Here is a 20,292-nt window from a genome sequence, read left to right as displayed (position 1 = left end):
GTCCTCTTGGGAAACATAAAAATACAAGTCCTGGGGCCAGGGAGATGACCCAAACATGCTCTGCATGCAGAAGTTCCAGGTTTGATCCCCAAAACCAGGTGGACCCTGATGTCTTCTGGACCCCACTCCCTGGCCCATAAGCATAGCTCCTATTAGTGCCTGAATGCTCCCATTTGGGTACCATAATATTTTCTTGAAAAAAAGTGATTCTGCCCATTTCTGCTTCATATGCCAAAAGTAAAAATTTAATACTTTCTGGTCTGCTTTGCAGAAAGGAACTCACTTTTATTAGTGTGCAAGGAACATGTATGGTTTCACCAATTCCCAAGCCCGCCACTGCATTAGCAAATAATCATAATACAAGAGTCAAATAATGCTTATCTAAGAGTTAAGTTAACATCATAACAAGGTGTTAATTCTCACAAGCTATTCTGTTCAGCCCACAATTTGTAGGGAGCCAAAATAATTTAAGTCATGATTTTAAAGTATCCACACTGACTTCAATATTTCACTCCCCCAACTGAACAAGATCATAAGCATTCTGGTTCTCTTAATAGAATTCATATTGCTTTAGCAAGGCATTTGAAAGATTACCCCATACTGCCCACCAATTACCTCCAACCGAAGTCCTATAAATGGCATATTTGTATCACACATAGCAACAAAGTGAGCTAGGACTTTATTGAAGGCACTCGTTTCTACTGTTCGTTTGGTTTTCTTGAGTTCTACTGGACAGAGATCATCAGACAACTAGAATTTAAGAAAAGAATACATGTGAATAAAAAAGCACAAGTGATACAACTAGTTAAGGCAGTAAGATCACACACAATAAAGCTTAAGGTTACCCAAGACAACGGCTATCCATTCAAATATTTATGGAGCAAATATTGATATAAACCCTAGAAACTCAGTCGTCAGTAGGATCTATTTTCCAAATACTGTGCACTGCTAGTTAAGAAAACCAGTATAAAATAGTATATAACCAATTACTAACTACAAGGAGCATTTTCAAGAAAATGTAGGTAGTAAAACCTTACTGCCACCCAGTTTGTAGAACTGCACCTAAGGGGCCAGAGAGGTAGTACAGTGGGTAGGGTACATGCATTGCACAAGCTGACCCAGATTCGATCCCAGAGCCTTCCATGAGTGATTACCAAGTATACCTGAGCTCTACTGGGTATGGCCCCAAACCAAAAACAAACCCTCCCCCCACCCAAAAAAAAAAAAAACCTGCACCTGAACCTTTCCCCGTGTTAAGACGGTTAAAGAACAAAACAAAGTGAACACACATAATCTAGGTGCTCTCTTTAATACGGGATCATACCTTGCGTTTGTTACCAGTTTGGGGAGGTTTCCCATTTTTTGTACGGAAGACAAAATCTTGGATGTTTTCTTTGAACTGCTGAAGCAGGAGTGCTGTGACAGGGCTGTCTTCACGATCAGAGGCATTCACAGACATGAAGTAGTACTTATACGTCAGCTGGGTGGGTTTATTAGGGACTTCTAACATTTCCACAACCTAAGAAGGTCCAAACCAAAACTGAAACTTGGAGAAATGTGTTGAGTATTTTCCTTCTTCTACCAAATAGGACTCAAGAGTTAGAAATCTAATGTAGGTATCTTTAAGAGCAAGGAAAAATCATGATACCAAAAATGGTATCCCAATTGGGTCACATGGCAAATGTACATTTCACTTTCTAAGAAATTAAGCTTTTCCAAAGACACTGGATCATTTTGCATTGCATTGCTGCCTGTAATATGCAAGAGTTCTAGTCCCTCCACCTTCTAGCATTTGGTATTTTTTTTCTCCCCCTTCTCTTCATTGCTGATGATGCTGCAATGACTGGGGATCATTGCAATAAAAGATTAGATTTATTAGATTTCCCAATTTATTAGATTTAGATTTCCCAATAAAAGATAAAGTTTTCTTTTAAAAATTCAGATTAAAATAGAGCAATCATTATCTATAGCAAATGGAGCAGATGATCAACATTAGGTGATGTTGATAGTATTTGTATCTTAGCTTGTGAGTTGAAAAAAAGTTTATGCTAAGGCTATCAGATATGCTAGGTTTTCTAGAATAGTGCTAATGTTATCATTTGGGAGGGGACACTGGTGGTGCTCAAGGCTCACTCCTGGCTCTGTACTAAGGGATCGCTCCTTGAGGACTCAGTGGACCATATGTGGTGGCAGGGGATTGAATCTGGGGTGGCGGAGTACAAGGTAAGCACCCTAGCCACTTGACTATCAGTCCAGCCCCAAATAGCGCTCATTTTAAATCACTTAGCTGGGACAGGTCAGAGATAGAACAGGGATTAAGGTGTTTACCTTACACAATCTGAACCCCACCTGGTGTGATCCCTGAGCAATACCAAGTGTGGTTCAAGCCCCTCACAAAAAGAAAGATATTCAATGCCACTGATGATAGAGGGAAGCATAAATTAAGACTGGGAGAAGATACCACACTTATCATGGCCAAAAATTTTGAAATTCAGTACCAGCTAAGGATCCCAGGTTAAGTGGTGTGAGAGCTACAAAGAGATGTGTGGCCCCTCATGAACAACACAAAGTGTATGAACACCACAAACACGCATGTGTGATCCCCAGTCATTGCAACATCGCCAGCAATGAAGGAAGAGAAGGGGAAGGAAAAAAAAAAAACGAAAAACAATAGCAAATACTAGAAGGTAGAGGGACTAGAACTCTTGCATATTACAGGCAGCGATGCAAAATGATCCAGCATCTTTGGAAAAGCTAAACTTCTTAGAAAGTGAAACGTACACTTACCATGTGACCTAAGAATCCCACTCCTAGAAAATTACTCAAAACAAATGCAAACTCTCTTTACAATAGCCAAAATCTGGAAAAAACTGGAGTGCCTGAGAACAGATGACTGGTTAAAGAAACTTTGGTACATCTACACAATGGAGTACTATGTAGCTGTTAGAAAAGATGAAGTCATGAAATTTACATACAAGTGGTACTACACGGAAAGTATCATGCTAAGCGAAATGAGTCAGAAAGAGAGGGATAGACATAGAAAGACTGCATTCATCTGGGGAATATAAAGTAACAAAATGGGAGACCAACACCCAAGAATAATCGAGACAAGTACAGGAGGTTCACTCCAGGGCTTGGAGGCCAGCCGCACATTCTGGGGGAGAAGGCAGTTCAGATAGAGAGGGGAACACCAAGTAAAGGGTGTTGGGAGGATCCTCCCAAGATGAGAGATGCATGCTGAAAGTAGACTATAGACCAAACATGATTGCCACTCAATGCCTCTTTTGCAAACCACAACACCCAAAAGGAGAGAGAGAACAAAAGAGAATGTCCTGCCACAGAGGCAGGGTGGGATGGGGGGATGGGGGGATGGGGGGTGGGAGGGATACTGGGACCTGTGGTGGAAAATGGGCACTGGTGGAGGGATGGGTGTTTGATCCTTGTATAATTGATCCCAAGCACAAAAATTTATAAATCTACAACTGTACCTCATGGTGTTTCACTAATAAAAAAAAATTTTTTTAAATGCAAACTTAAATTCATCAAGAAAGAAAATTTTAAAAACCCATACACAAATGCTTACAGCAGCTTTTTTCATTACCACCACAACCTGGAAATTACCGAGATGTCCTTCAGTACAACTAGCTAAATAAACCATTATACATTCATGCCACGGAATATTCATCACCAATAAAGGCAACGATACGGGTGAATTTCTAAGGTATTAATGCTGAGTGAAAGAAACTAGAGACAGATATTAAGCCAACCATCACTACTGAGAGTGCAAGGAGTGCACAGTCCTTGAAATGAAGTCAATGGTCACTACTGAGAGTGCAAGTGTATAAGCAAAGTGATTATACAGGGGCAGCATGAGGGAACTGTGAAAGGTAATGGATCTGTTCTGCCTTGACCAAAAAGGAAGGTTTCACAAAACCGTACACCTATCAAAAACTATATATCAGAAAGTCTAAATCTTCACTACACAAAAATGATGTCTTAACAAAGCTCACAAAGAGAAAATGCTGTTTATTTATTTCTTCGTAGTTATAAGGTTGTTCATGACTGGGTTTCAGTCATATAATGTTCCAACACCCATCCCTCTACCAGTGTACATTTCCCACCACCAATGTCCCCAGTTTCCCTTCACCTACTGATGCCTCAAGGCAGGCACTTTTCTTCTTTCTCTCTCCCTCCCTCCCTCTCACACTCCTCTTTCCTTTTGGGTATTATGGTTTGCAATACAGATACTGAAAGGTTATCATGTATATCCCTTTAACTACTTTCAACACTCAGTTCTTATCCAGAGTGATCAATTCCAACCTTATTTTGGGGGGCGGGGAGGCTCTTTGGGTTACACCCGGTGATGCTGAAGATTATTCCTGGCTCTACACTCATTCCTGGCAGTGCTCAGAGGGCCATATGGGATTCCAGGGATCGAACCGGGTCTGCTGTGTGCAAGGCAAACACCTTCCCTGCAGTACTATCTCTCCAATCCCCATTTCTAACTATTAATTGTCACACTTATTCCTACTCTATCCTAACTGCGTTTCATACCCCACACTCTTGTGGCAAGCTTCCAAACACTGACAAGTCTTCCTGCCCCGTTAAGCGGTATTTAAATGGAGATGGAGATGAACTATAGCAAGCTTTTCCAATGTCCTTAAATGCTAGGGTAGAAGTTCTTCCCCCTCCTGTGAATGTCTCATCCATTCCTAAGTGAGAAATATGGAGGAAGAAGAGTAACATATGTTCATCTCTGGTCTAAGCCACTGAAACAAACTGTTTTATATTAATCACTCATCACTGATACTAAATCTTAACTTTATGCTGATACGAATTAAGGTCAGAAAATAACATAACCATTTTACTTTATCTCATGTGGCTGAGTAAGAGATCCTTCTGTGTTCGGAGGTTCAATTATTAGCTGTCTATTGTTCAAATCATTTCACATCTAGGCCAGGCAGCTCACCAAGAACTGAAACAACCATCTTTTGTTACCTGTCAAATGTAGTTCCACAGCTGATGCTTTGAAAATTCAGAAAAGTGAAATTCACATAAATGACAGAGATTTGTGAGTCTACACTAAGTGCCTTTCAAAGACTAGCTTCTGAAAGCACAGCTCAGAACCTTAAAAATATCATTCCCAATAGCACTAACCAAACATCCTGAATGAGGTTTTTCAAGTGATTTAAATTCTAAGCTAAAAGTATCTACATGGTGTACAAAGAAATTTGTGCCAAACAGGGAATTGTATTTAGGGCAAGTTCTTTTTTCAAATTCTTAAAAATTTTAAACAGTTCAAGGATGTCAAAAAGACTAAACAGTAAATAGGGGCCCGAGCGATAGTACGGAGGGCAGGGTGTTTGCCTTGCATGTGGCTGACCCAGGTTTGATCCCTGGCATCCCAAAGCAGCGCCAAGAGTAATTCCTGCGTGAAGAGCCAGGAGCATTACCGGGTGTGATTCCCTCCTGCAAAAAGACTAAACAGAAAACATCTGAAATAGCTTCTAAAAAGTTATTCCTAATAACAGAAATATAAAATAAAAAATATCATTTTTTTAAAAAAATCTTACTGTTCACTGAAAGGAATATGCACCAACAAGGTGGATATATATGTTTCCAACCAATTAAGAATTAGAAAACAAAGCTACTTTACCTAGCCTGTATTTAAAAAGGTTGCACTACATTAGTTAACAATCCTTTACAACCAAGCTTATTTGACGCTACGATATCTCCAAACCTTGATAGTAGTCCTCTCATATTTTCCTTCTTAAACAGAAGACATACCGTCTTTCAAACAGAATCTAGGCCTCACCTTGAAATACCTTATATTCCCCAGGCCTACCTGATAAATGATTTCTTGGAGCCATCACTTCACTCTCACCTCCATTCCTACCATTCTGAACTGAAAATCACTATTCAAAAGTCAAATAGTCAATAAAAGGTATTTGCAAATGAAGCAATGTATCATTCGAGATATAATTATGGGACGTGATCACCCAAATCACCCCTTTGCATACTTACAATGTAGTACTGTGGAAGACGGGTGAGTTTAATGTAGAGCTTATTCTTAGAAAGACTTCCAATAGGATGGGTTGCATAATTGGACAGCTGCAACGTTTCAGTGGTTATTGTAGGCAGATGTTTTATAGATTGTTTGCAGCGCTGTTGTCCAAGCCAAAACCTTGATTTAAAAGACAATAATATAATAAAACCACAGACCTTCCCGATTAACTGTGTGCTACTGATTTATAGATTATTAGAGGTTACTAAAAAAAAAAAAAACTAATTAGAAATTGAACTAAAAGGATATACAATCATGGTTATGATGATGAATTATTCCTCTAATTCTATATTGGATTGTTCTAGTTCCAGTTTAGGAGTCTAAACTGCAATGTCAGTGATTTTCATTAGTTATAAGGCCTAATTAACTAGTATCAAGATTGAAACATCAGTTTCTTACACGAAGTATCAGTTTATCAGAGGCAATGTCACATTTCCTAAGTTTATAAGCCAGCGCAAGCTAATTTTAACATACTTTATAAAATGCCTGAAATGCTTATAAAACAAAATAAAGACGGGAGAGATAGTAAAGCGGATAAGGTGCATGCCATGCACACGGCTGACCCAGGTTTGATCCCTGGCACACCATATGGTTACCCGAGCCCACCAGGAGTAATCTCTGAGCACAGAACCAAACCTAAACAAATCATACCAAAATAAAGGAGGGGCCAGAGAAATAGCACAGTGGGTAGGACATTTGCCTTGCATGCAGCTGACCCAAGTTTGATCCCTGGCACCAATGAGTCCCCCAAGTTCCACCAGGAGTGATCCCTTGAGCACTGAGCCAGGAATAAGCCCTGAGCAGTGTCAGGTGTGGCCAAAAAGCAAAGGAAAAAAATAAAATTATTACTCAACTTTCCTGTTTTCACTGGTGATACACAGCACCAATTTTTATACAAGAAAGTTACAGTATGTCTCACAAATGGCATCCTCTCTTTTAGCTAAGCCATCAGGCTCACTCGTATGCCTGTACTATATAGTACTTTCATCCTTTTTATCAAACTATCCTTGAGGTAGGGTACCATATAATAAATAAAATAAAAGAGCAAATGACTGGCTCACATATTTTCATTGATCGACAGTGAGATAATTACAGAAAATACCACAGCAGAACGTCCAGTTCATGGTCAGTTAGTCTGATTTAGCGAAGTGGGGTGTGAAGCAATTCAGATGCCACTGCATTCGTGTGGCATGCAGCATGTGGTAGAAACCAGATTAGTCATGCACAGCAGAACCATGTTGTAATATGTATTTTCAAGGTAGCAATCCAGCTATTATCCTCAAATGAACACAATCTAAAAAACACTTTTTTCATGGAAAAAATGTTTTTATGGGTGTTTCTGGCCACACCCAGCTGTACTCAGGGTTTTTTCCTGGCTCTGTACTTAGGGTTCACTCCTCGTAGGGTCTGGGGGACCATATGTGGTGCAGGGGTCCAACTCTGGTTGACTGTGTCCAAGGTATGCACCTTCCCTGCTAGATTATCTGTCAAGCCCAATGGAAAAAACTAAGTTTAGATGCAACTCCATGGAATCAATGGCTCAAATTGGCTATTAAGAAGATAAGATTTTTGTTTGTTGTTTGGGGGCTACACCTAGCAGTGCTCAGAGCTACTCCTGCCATAATTTTAATACTGGGGTCCATGAGATACTGGTGCCGGGGATGAAAACCCAGGCCTCCGAAACTAAAGCATGATGAGCACAGAACTTTGAGCTATCCCCCGAGTACCGAAAGATATATTTTGAAAATACAACATTATTTGCTTCATTTTAGGTCAGAATATCCTAAACTATAGAGAGTTAAGGTCTGCTGCAAATAGAATCACCATTAACTTCAATTATAATTAGTTAAGTTACAACAAGTATGAAGCAAGCCTATTTGACATATTAAAAATTCTAACCATCAATACAGAAAATATTCTCAAAGTGAACGTCAACTGTTCGTTTTACTTTTTGTTTTGTTATGATTTTGTAAAACAAAAATTTAAGCCTAAGACTGATTTTCTTTAGCGCAATTGTCTGTACACTAAAACAGGCTTTGAATGTTCTTTTTTCCCCATGTTTGTTCCTGCTGTAATTACTGAAACATAATCTTATGTCTGTTAACTGATAATAAGGTTGAGGATTCAATTTTGTATGTTTTTTTCATTTACTTTTTCTAGAACAGGTCTTTATTGTGTAGTACCCAAAGTAATTGCATGAACAGATGCTCCACATCATTCATTAACAGGAAAGTGGAAGTTCAAAACACAATGCAGGATCTCATTAGACTCACTACGATGGCTCTAGTCAAAGACAAGTGCTGGATGTAGAGAAATGGAAACCCTCAAAAATTGCTGATGAGATCATGATATGGCACAGCCACTTTGGAGACAAAAGGAGTTTGCAACTCCTTTTTAAAAAAGGTAAGCACAGGGCATGGCCCTGCTGCCCCCAATACTCCTAAGCCTGAATACCGCTCAGCTCCAGCAGTGCTGGGCCAAGTATCCACGTACCCACAGAGTAGCCCACGTTTCTGGGCTCAGCAGGAAGGCTACTCTGGCCCCCCCTCACCTCCCCAAAAGAGAAAAAAACAGTTAAAAATGGAAATTTATTGTATGGCCCAACAATTATACCCTGGGTATATCAACCTGAAAGAAATGAAAATGTAGGGCCGGAGAGAAAGAGACAGGAGTACAGCGCGTCGAGTGCTTGCCTTGCACGTGGCCCACCTGGGTTCAATCCCTGGCACCCCATATGGTTCTGAGCCCCACCAGGACTGATCCCTGAGTACAGAGCCAGGAGTAAGCCCTGAACATCGCCGGGTGTGGCCCCAAAACCAAAACCAAAACCAACAAAAACAAACAAAAAAGAAATGAAAATGTAAATTCACAGACTTGCAAATGCACATTCAAATGGAAACACATCATGTATCTGCCAATTAATGAACAGACAAAGAAAATGTGGCATCATCATTCATACAATGTGGCAAATTCATAAAATGCTTAGTCATAAAAATGAAGTACAGAGGGTACAAAGGGATTGCTCAGGAGTCAAGGAGCCTTTTATAACCACAAGGACCCAAGTTTGTTCCCTGCCACCACATGCTCCCTCCCCCCTACACCTTAGGGGTGGCCCTGGTGGCTTCCAGCTTGCCAGGCTGAACCGCCCAGTATTGCGCCCAGTGTTGCGGGGGAGGGGGGGAGGGACCACCCCAATCCTTACAAAAAAAAAAGAAGCACCAAAACATGGGCAAATGCTGAAACACTATGCTAATAAATCAAACAATTCACACACACCCTCCCCCACCCAAGATAAAAACACTCATTTTATGATCCTGTGTATCTGAAATGTACAGAAAAGAAAAATCTGCAAACACAAAAAGTAGATTCATAGTTGCCCGGGTCTGGAGCTGGAATGGGGTTAAGTAAAAATGAGCACCTTTCTGAGGTTACAGAAATGTTCTAAAGCTGGACTGCGGTTATTATGATTGCAAAACTTAGCAGATTTACTGTGAGTCACTGGGAACTCACAGTTAACATTTCAAAAAAAAAATCATCATCAGTTTGCCCAGAGATCATCTGTCAAGGACTATTGTAAGAGACATTTAAGGGATCTGTGAAAGACACATGTGATGAGTTTAAGGCTTTGGGGGCAGAGCTTTGTGGCTTTTGGTTATATTTGTGCTAGCTGACACTGTCGAATAAACAAGCTTTCAGGTTTTCTTGCTTGCACTACATATCGCCCATTTTTCAGTTTGAATTTTACTGTCTGAAATTTATTTTTATCCCCTGAAATTTTGTTTAATTTGAAAAGACAGTTTGTTGGATCAGTTATAAATGGTATCTGTGTATGGGGTGGTAATAAAATCTCACAGCTCTACTAATCTCTAGCTCCATTTTCAACTTTATTTAGTTCAACAGTATAAAGCATTCAAAGAATTTTGAGACAAAATGAATGACAGCATTAGAGAAGCAGAAACGACTATTCTGAAAGTGTCAGCTGGTAAATTCATACCAGGAAGATGATCCTGCATAGGAACAAAAAAAGATTCTCTTGCAGAGAATACGAAATACAAGTAGCCAAGTAAATGGTACTTGCTGTGTACTTGGACAGGAGAAAATGTAGCAAGGGCTACTGTATTTGCTCTATAGGGGATTTGGATAAAAGCTCTGCCATTTGGAACCCATTCCAAGAATATTTAGATTCTAAGTACTAGAGGGGGCTCAAGTTTCATCTCCTGAACTATGTTCAGGACAGTAATTGATCAAGAGTAATGACAGGAGAGAAAATATATCTTGTCAAAATAAGTTTCCATTTTTAGTCGAGCTAAATAAGCTTACTTAAGTTGTTGAATCCAAGGAATGATACGTTTCATATCGTCGTTCACAGATTTTTCCATGTCATCCAGTGTGGACTGGTCTATAGAATAGAGTGCTCATTCATTAACTGCTCATATAGGACACAATATTTTTTAACAAGGTAGCACAAAACATACATGAAAACTGCATTAGGTAGAAAGTAGTATCCTGAAGTCAGAGAAACACTGAAGAAAGACATCATCAGATATTAACATCATTTGTTTTCCCTCTATTAACATTTAGGAAGAGTAGTTAAAACTATTAATAGCAAATGTAGAATAGCAGAACAAGTAACAAGTATATGAGCTAATTTTTGCCTATATTTTAATTCCCAAAACTTTGTCTAGTTCATTTTTTTTAACCAGAGTATGACTAGTTGATCTAAAAAACACCAGCTACCTATTGATTTCACTTTTTAACATAGGAGAAGCTACATAAATGCACTTCCCTGTGGGAAGTTTAATACCTGGTATAAGAAAAGCAAAAGTTAAAATGGGGCCCCAAGGAATAGACACCAGTAAGAATTATTCATTTCTTCCATATCTCTTTTCTACCACTCCTTCCAATACTTTATGGCAGAAAAAGCTTATTTTGTTTGTTAAAAGATACTTTTCTTACCAGTGACTATATACTTTAGTAACTTACCAAGTCCATAAAGCATCAATTGGAACATTCCAGAATGCAAATCTACAAAAATGTGTAGACACTCCGAATTACCACAGGGCTCCAAGATAGGAACAACAAGAGCTGGAAGTGTAGTCTGTATGGAAGCTGAATAATTGAGAATTAAATATTATATTTCTATCTGGATTTTAAAAAATTTCCCAGTGAGTATAAATAAATCAACTACCGAACTATTCTGAATGTTAAAGAAAAAAAACATGATTCTGAAAAAAATTGAATAGATGTCAATTAGCTCCAAAGAATGAATCTTCAAGGTGATTTGAAACAAACGCATCTGTCTCAAATAAAGCCCCCAAAAACCCTTTCGAAAGGGTAAAATAACTAGCAAAAACAACCTCAACAAGTGAGCAGGTTCTAAGTTTTTAAAAAAATTTCACTTAGTAATTACCAATAAGCTAATTTTTAAGGCATCATGTAAGAAAATGGGGAAATACAAGTTTTTTTTTTTTTTTTATAAATTCCATGTATGGCCTAAGTGCTATTCTTCAAAAGGTGAGAGGTTTTTTGGCAGGTAGGATCCATTGTCCTCTACCCTCCAAAACTCTTCTAAAGTATTAAAGTCATTGATTACATGGGGGGGGGAATGTTTTCCCAGTCATTTGTGTATTTCACTTTCAACTCAAAAATAATGTAGGCAACTGCTAAATACCCAAAGCTGCCAATATACTTCCTCAAGTTTCATACTATTTCCACCAGGCCCAATTAACTTTTCTCTTAATCCCCAAAGCAGGCATAACAAAATCCAGTCAGGGAGCGAAGCACTGAAAGCATGCCTCGTGCTGATCAACCAAAGAGCTGTAAAAGGAAGTTGCTGCTTTAGTTACAGGTTTTGCTAAGCTAAGCACAGAAAGGCAGGCTGAGGAGACAGCAGTAATGAGTCACCAGGTGTGACTTCTCTGAGCTCCTGTGTTCAACCAGAATAACACGTTCCCATCTTTGCCAGGGGTCATTAGGAGGAAAAAGTGGTAAGTTTGTAAAGGTGCTTTTAAAAGGTCAAGTGCTCCAAAACGTAGGTTATCTGCATTCCTTTCTTTTTTAAATGACTCAAAGAACAAAACCTTATTAGGAACTTGTAAAAATGAAAATGAGTAATGCTTCTATTAGAACTGTCTATACAATTATCAAAAATTTAATAAAACATAAAAGATTACAGGAAACAGGGGTCGAAGCAATAGTACAGTTGTTAAGGCACTTTTCTTGCACAGAGACAACCTGCAATTCCCAGCATCACACATGGTCCCCCGGCTTTGCCCAGGAGTGATCCCTGAATGCAGAGCCAGGAATCAGCCCTGAGCACTGCTGGGGGTGGCCCCCAAACAATGCAAAAACAAAAACAGATTACAGGAAACATTGATGATAGCGAATTGCTTTCAGCAAATCTATTTGCATACAAATGTTTAACATGAAGACCCAGCAGAAATCTCATCTAAAACCAAAAAGAGCACAATTATTTCCTTTACAATAACTATTTTACAATACAGACCAGTATAACAAACGAGCTACATCAATATAATTTTTTCTTAAAGTGCCCTTGGGACATTGGTGGAGGGAAACAAACACTCAGGTGAAGGGTGTGGTGTTGGAACATTGTACAATGAAACTCTATCATGACAGCATTATACATCACAGTACCTCGACAAAACTGGAGGAGAAAGAATTTTTAAGAAGTGCTTACAGATTGCAAGATCGCAATTTTAAAACATCTGGCTACATAGTCTCTCCTGGCCCCCAGCCCCCAGCCCCCTTCAGAGATCAAACCAATGTTTTACCACTGAGCTACTTCCCTAGCCCTGATGTTTTTCTTTCTTGGCAGTGGCAGAAACAGAACCCAGTACCTTACCCATGCAAGGTAAGAGCTCCACCAATGAGTTACATCCCCAGCTCTTAAGACATCTTGGGGCAGGGGAGACAGATCAAAGGGCGGCAGCACATGCTTTCCTCGTGGGAATCCTGACTTAATCCCTGGTGCCACAAGCTCCCACAGCACCTCAGGCACCGGACTTCCAAGAACCTAGCCAGTGTGGTCCCAAAACAAATATGTAAAATATACCTGTACTATTTTATTAGTATTCCTAATGGAGGAGCAATGGATTCTTTTGGGGGATACAACAGGGGTACGCAGACTCTAGACTCAGGGATCATTCCCAGAGGCGTTCAGGGGGTGCTGGAGATTCAAACCGGGTCAGTGTATGTAATGCAAGCGCCTTAACCTCCACACTACCTCTCTGGTCCAAGACCATGGGTTTCCAGGCACCCCCCCCCCCAACAAGAAGAAACAATATAAAAGGGAGAAATACAGGTAGTGGAAGTGGAAGATGACAAACCTCTACGTTATGTTCTCCTGCGGTAGCAATATACATTTTACCTCTTCTCTTATTTCTCAATGGGTTTGATTTGGGCCTTGGGGTCGCACCCCGTGAGTGTGACTTACTCCTGGCTCTGTGCTGGGGGAGAGGGAAGCGTTGCTCAGCCAGGTGGTCCTGGGGATTGAAGCCAGGCTCCCTCCTGCCCCGCAGAGCCCAGCTCAGCCTGCTGAACTCGCTCTCCAGCCCTCCATTTACTGAGGTCCCGATGAAAAGTCAATAGTCAGCTGGGTGATGTGACATTGGAGGAGCAACTAAAGCCCAAATAGGAATGACTGTGTAGGTCACAATTTTCCCAACTGACCGCACCACCCTGCTCCTGGGGCTGGCACAGTCAAGCCCAAGGGAGGGTGTCCTGGCTGTCCAGAGTCCAACAAGCTGCGCGAAAGCAGGACAAATGTCAAGTTCCTACTGGCGCCCTGCACTACCTCCTGCGAATTTCTCAACAGAGTTCTGCCTCTAGTCCCCTTAACCGCTTCCATCCCCACCACCCACCCTCAAGAACACCACTCACACGGGGCAGAGGCTGAGCTCAGTGGCAGGGCTCTCAGCTGTTTTACCTGTGTGCGGCTCCAGACTGGGGAAGGAGAAGAAAGAACTCACCTGGCTGGCTCCAAACAGTGGTGGTGCAATGCCCCTAGCCCGACCCTGCTCAACCCTTTTCTGACTGGGGCCCCCTCCCAACCTTGCTTTCCTCCTGTGGCTCCCGTCTTATAGGTGGCCCCCCTAACCTGGTGCCAGTGGAATATCCTGAGGGCTCACAAGGGGTCATGTTGCCCCCAACTGAGAAATGCTGCCCTTGTCCTCCTGTGAAAACCTCCATTCTCTGAGCTCTTCATTTCCTTGTGCTATTCCAGTGAGGAGTTGGGAGCTAAGCTAGCTAGTTCGCAGTGATGAGGCCAGGAAGGGATTCCAAGAAGAAGCAATTGTCCCTGCTTCGATAACCAGATGTGTCTGAAGCCCGCTTATTTCAGTTTGTTTTGGGTCCATACCCAGCCATGAGCAGGGCTCGCTTCTGGCAGTGCTTGGGGGACCTTACATGGTGCCAGTGATTGAATCCAAGATGGGTGGAGGCCTCTGAAGCAGGCTTTTCTATCACAAAAGCCATCAAGTAAGACTTCATGAAGAATATACATGCACGCACATGAAGAGAAAAAGTGAAAGTAAGAGTCCATTGGGTACAGTGCTTGTCTTGCATCCAGCCGACCTGGGTTAAATTCCCAGCACTCCCCATGAGTTTCCCAAGCATTGCCAGGAGTAAGCCTTGAGCACAGCAGGATGTGGTCCGAAAAAGAATAAAGAGTAAAAGAAATGAAAAAAGAAGTGGAAGCATCCTCTCTAGCATGGGGTGTCAGCAGATGCTTCCCAACAGCAGCCCTCATTTCCAGTTCTCAGTGAAGCAGGATGGAGGAAACCCACCCCACACGCAGGTGTGTTGTCTTCTCCAAAAGAACAGGCTCCGGAGCACCTTCTTCAAACCGCACCCCCCCCCCAAGTTCGGCTCCACTGCAGTTAGCCATCCAGGAGAGCTCGCGCCAAGATCAGTTATAGATGCCATCAGGACCCAGCGTGGGAATGAGTTGATCCGAAGCAAGCAGGTGAGCCCACTTTCTGGTGACACAGGTAGAGCCATAGCTAGGAAATGCTGCTGAAGAGAAATCTCAGCATCTCCCATGGACAGCATACAAACCACTCCTATGTAAACACATGCTCAGGAGTCTATTTTTCACGGCGATTGAAATATCCCCAAAGCAAGCTGGGGTTCTTCGCTGACTAAGCTTTATTGACAGATGATACTAAAGTAAACCAGAGGACGGGCAGTGCAGCTTAAGCTGTTGGAGCACAAGGTCCCTCTGAGCACAGCCTGGTGTGCCCCCACCACCACCCCCAACAACCAAATACCTGAACCAGAGACAGTCTAGCAAACTTAACTCCTATTTCCTGCAATTCCAACCAATGAATGTGCAGCATTTTCATATTTTGAAAAAGTTAGAAATGAGAAAACTTAAGAGACCAGGAGTACAGCTCAGTGATAGAACACAGCCTTCACATGCTGAAGGCCCAAGGTTCAACCACCAGCAATCCCCTAAAAAGAAAGAAGAGAGAAACTATGATTGCAAGCATACTTCAAAACAAAGGGACAGGGCAAGAGATAGATATAGTACAGCGGCTAGGGCGCTTGCCTTGCATTTGGCCAACCCAGGTTCAATCCCCGGCATCCCATACACTCCCCTGAGCCCCACCAGGAGTGATCCCAGAATGCGGAGCCAGGAGTAACCCTTGAGCATCACTGGGGGGGCCCAAACGCTGACAAATTAAAAACAGAGAGGCATTTCAGCAAGGGTGCAAAATCATAAACTGGGGAAAAGTCATCTTTTCAACAAATGTTACTGGCAGAACTGCGTATCTTCCTACAAGATACAGGCACAGCTGAGGCAATAGTGTTCTCATTTCAGAAGCTGTCTGCCAAGAAAAGAAAAGAAAATAACAAGGCCGGAGCAATGGTACAGAGGGTAGGGCATCTGCCTTGCACATGGTCGATGTGGGTTTGATCCCTGGTACCCCGTATGGTCCCCCGAGCCCCACCAGAAGTGATCCTAGAGCCAGGAATTACCCCTGAGCACTGTCAGTGCGACCCAAAAACAAAAAAGAAAATAAGTAATCTAAATGCAAGGGCTCAAACTATACATAAGTCTTGAACAAAGACACCCATGTTTGTGACTTTGGGTTAAGGAAATGAATTTTTAGCTATGACATTAAAAGTGAAGGCAAGAAAAGGGCAACTTGAACATGATGAAAATGTATATAACTTTTGTACTGTACACAAGTGAAAAGGCAACTCATAGAATGAGAAGAAATTCTTACAGATCATTAATGTATGACAGTGGACTTGTACTAAAACATATGAAGAAGTGTTATAACTCAAAAACAAAGACAAATGATTGAATTACAAAAAGGGCAAAGGACCTCCAAAGAAGTGACATGGAAAGATGCTTGATGATTTTACTAGGGAAATGCAAACCAAAACAGACACTGAGCTGGCGCTTCATATCCATGACAATGGCTAGAAACAGACAATAACTAACACAAGTTGGTGAGGAAGTGAACAGAAACCCTACACACTATGGGTGAGATTAAAGCATTGGCAAACACATCAAAATGCTAAAGATGTGGTTGCCACGGACCCAGTCATTCCATATACGGAGATAAAAGAAACATGAAACCATGTGCCCACATGGAAACCTGTATGAGAATGTTCAGAACAGCATTATTCATGGTAAGGGGGGGAAAAAAACCCAAAGCTAAAAAACCCCCAAAACCAAGAAAATCCTAACCAGTAATAAAAGCAATCTTGAGTAGATGACTAAAATGTGGTATACAATCCATACAATGGATTAGCTGACAAATGAAATGAAGTATCGGAGCTGGAGAGAGTGACCGTTAGGCCGAGGGCATTGTCTGCATTTGGGGAGCGCAGGTCGGATCCCCAGCACCAGCACCAGCACTAAAGCACATCCCAGAGCCAGCCCCTAGCACTGAGCCAGGAGTACTACTGGTACGACCCCCAAACCAAAACCACAAAGTGTCAAGACATGCTGTAACATGGACAAACATAAAAAGCGTTACGCAAAACAACATGCTAAAAACAATATGCAAACACACACATTATATAGCTTCGGTTTTCTAAAGCACTCAGAATCGGTACAATGTACAGAGAAAATAGGAGACGGCTCAAATGGCTAGAGTGCATGCGTAGCCTGCGAAGGGGCCAGGCGCTCAATACCCAGCACTGGGAGGTGCTCCTAACACCCACCAGCCAGGAGTAGCCCACAAGCAGAAGAGACAGAGGGGGGGGAGGAGGGAGAACGGGAGGAAGAGATTGAGGGAGAGAGGTGGGAGGGGAAGGGGGAGAGGGCAAGAGAGTCAGAAGTTATCACTGGGTACCCTGGGTGTGTGGGGAGAAGGAAGGAATGGAAGGAGGGAGGGAGAGAGGGTAGACAGGAGGTTGGTAAAGGTTGTGGGGAAGACTGAACCCGGGATATTGACTGTTAGTACAAAGTTTCTTTCACGTTCTAAAAATCAAGAGTCTCATAGCAGAGTACTACTGAAAATCACTGAACTGGCTGGCTGAATATGAATTATAATTTAATAAAGATATTAAATAAAGGGGCTGGAGCGATAGCACAGCGGTAGGGCGTTTGCCTTGCACGCAGCCAACATGGCCGACCCGAGTTCGATTCCTCCGCCCCTCTCGGAGAGCCCGGCAAGCTACCGAGAGTATCTCGCCCGCATGGCAGAGCCTGGCAAGCTACCTGTGATGTATTTGATATGCCAAACACAGTAACAACAAAGTCTCCAATGGAGACGTTACTGAGCCCGCTCGAGCAAATCGATGAACAACGGGAGGACTGTGACCGTGACCATTAAATAAAGAAATGGAGATATGCCTATAGGCTTTTGGAACCTAATGAGAGTTTCTGTACTTACCAATCACTCAGGTCATTATTTGACATCTTTACTTGAGCAATTAAAAGAGGGAGGGGTTGATTTCATCATTGAAAGAGGGTTGATTTCAAACATCTCTTTTGTTTGCTTTAGGGACACACCCAGCAGTGTTTAAGGGCTGACCTCTGGCACAGTGCTCAAAGATCACTCCTGACAGGCTCAAGGGACCATGAAGAGATGCCAGGAATCAAACCTGGGTTGGTCACATGCAAGGCCAATCGTTCTACCCTCTGTACTATCTCTCCGGTCCCTACTGATGCCATTTCATCTTCACAGTAAGTCTTGTTCAACTCTAACAGGGCTCATGGACCAGGCCAATCCAAGAGCTACTATATTCACCTAATTTCTAGTATAGCAGTTAAGGGCTGAAGCAATAGCACAGCAGGTACGGCGTTTGCTTGCACGCGGCTGACCCGGGTTGATTCTTCCGTCCCTCTCGGAGAGCCTGGCAAGCTACCCAGAGTGTCCTGCCCGCACGGCAAAGCCTGGCAAGCTCCCCGTGGCGTATTCGATATGCCAAACACAGTAACAAGTCTCACAATGGAGACATTACTGGTGCCCACTTGAGCAAATCGATGAACAACGGGACAGTGCTATGGTGCTACAGCAGTTAAGGTGCTATAAGGAGTAAGCCCTGAGCACTGCCAGCTATAGCTCCCAAGCCAAAAATAATTGTTTTAATAATACTAATATTGTCCATGACTACATTGTTTTCTTAAATTAAGCTGCCTTCCCCTTAGTCTTTGGCTTGTATCAGATCCTCTCTCCTTGTTACCTCTATCTGTTTTCTTTCCTTAAATAAATGCTGTATTCTAAATACCAATTAATTTTTCTGGCTTCCTGTGGTGGGTTTTTTCCAGCAATATTTTATCTTACTCAAAATGGCTTCAATTCAATGTTACCAGCCTGTACCTAAGAAGTTGCTGCTTTTATCTTTTTCTTCTCTTAGCAGCGCCAGGGCTCAGACCAAGGGACTCACAAACAGGAGGCGTGAGTTCTACCAGAGCCACGTCCTCAGGCTGGAAGCTGCTTTATGAAGTACAACAGACAGGGCTAGGCTCTGTGATGATGAAAGGTAGTATTTGTGCAACTAAGGCTTCATACCTATATGGCATTTTGCCCACGTCATTTCACTTAATTAAAAGACTGTTGACTTTGGGCAGCAGATAATCACAGTCCCAAATAAATGTGTCAGGAGTAGTAAATAAGACACTAAGACATTAAGATACTACAAAACTTTATTCCTAGAATCACTGCATTTCCTTTCCAAATGACTGAATACCCTCCAAATATACTTACAAGCTAATTAAATTAGCAAAAGTATTCACCATGTATGTCCTAATAGTCTTTATTTTGTATCCTATTAATATCCTAACAACTCAAAAGCTTTTTTTTTTGAGGGGGGGATTTGGCTTTTGGGCCAGACCATCAATGCTCAGAGCTTATTCCTGGCTCTGCATTCAGGGACCACTCCTGGCAGGGCTCAGAGGATCATACAGGGTGCTGAGGATTGAATCAAGTTTGACTGTGTGTAAGGCAAGTGCCTTACCCACTAAATCATTACTCCAGCCCCTCAAAAGCTTTTTAGGTGATCAATTATAGGGTAGGAATTTGGCACAGGTGGTAGGATACATGCCTTGCATGTATAAGGCCTGAATTTGGTCCCTGGCACCACATGACTTCCTCCTAAAACACTGCCAGGTGTGTCCTCTGAGAATGGCTGGGCCCAAGCACCGCCAGTATGCCCCCTAAAATAAAAGTAAATACACGAAAGGGATAAATTCTGCTTCACTGAATTATAAGTATTTGCCAAATTATCTTGTTCTTTGAAGAAAAATTAAATTTTCATGTTCACGCAGCTTCCGTTTCTATTCTATAGGGGAAAAAATATTAAGGAGTGTCAATATGCACACATTTCAAAACAGAGCCAACCCCCTGGATTACAGAAATGGGGGGGGGGGGAGATGTATGAAGGAGTAGACAGGCTTAAAATAACCTAAGGGCACTGGACAAGGTTGGACACTTTGGTGGTGTAGAGGTAGTTATGAACATCAAAACCATAGAAATCAACACTAGTGTAAGCATATAACCCAAACTATAGTAAAAAAAGATTTTGGGGGGGCCTAGAGCGATAGCACAGCAGGTAAGGCATTTGCCTTGCACGCGGCCGACCCGGGTTCAATTCCCAGCATCCCATATGGTCCCCTGAGCACCGCCAGGAATAATTCCTGAGCACATGAGCCTGTGCATCACTGGGTGTGACCCAAAAAGGAAAAAAGAAAGAAAAAAAAAGATTTTTTAAAAAATGTGTTTGCTAAGGGGGGGGGGGGAGGATGT

The 20,292-nt window shown here is 42.0% G+C and overlaps 1 protein-coding gene across 3 annotated transcripts in view; it reads right to left on the bottom strand.

The window, feature by feature from the left end:
• Positions 1-20,292, bottom strand: part of MED14 (mediator complex subunit 14) — a 70,779-nt gene that overhangs the window by 31,302 nt on the left and 19,185 nt on the right. For all 3 annotated transcript variants that reach the window (XM_056131312.1, XM_056131310.1, XM_056131311.1), the window contains exons 11-15: positions 11,048-11,173; positions 10,385-10,463; positions 6,025-6,184; positions 1,325-1,519; positions 616-750 (exon numbers count right to left, since the gene is read on the bottom strand). In XM_056131312.1, the coding sequence (XP_055987287.1) occupies positions 616-750; positions 1,325-1,519; positions 6,025-6,184; positions 10,385-10,463; positions 11,048-11,173 (695 nt within the window). The remainder of the gene's footprint in view (positions 1-615; positions 751-1,324; positions 1,520-6,024; positions 6,185-10,384; positions 10,464-11,047; positions 11,174-20,292) is intronic.

Source organism: Sorex fumeus, unplaced genomic scaffold (genome assembly GCF_029834395.1).
Source record: "Sorex fumeus unplaced genomic scaffold, SorFum_2.1 ptg000086l, whole genome shotgun sequence".
In the NCBI taxonomy this organism is placed as follows: Eukaryota; Metazoa; Chordata; class Mammalia; order Eulipotyphla; family Soricidae; genus Sorex; species Sorex fumeus.
The sequence above is the reverse complement of the archived record's forward strand: the minus strand, read 5'-3'. Positions and strand labels throughout refer to the sequence as shown.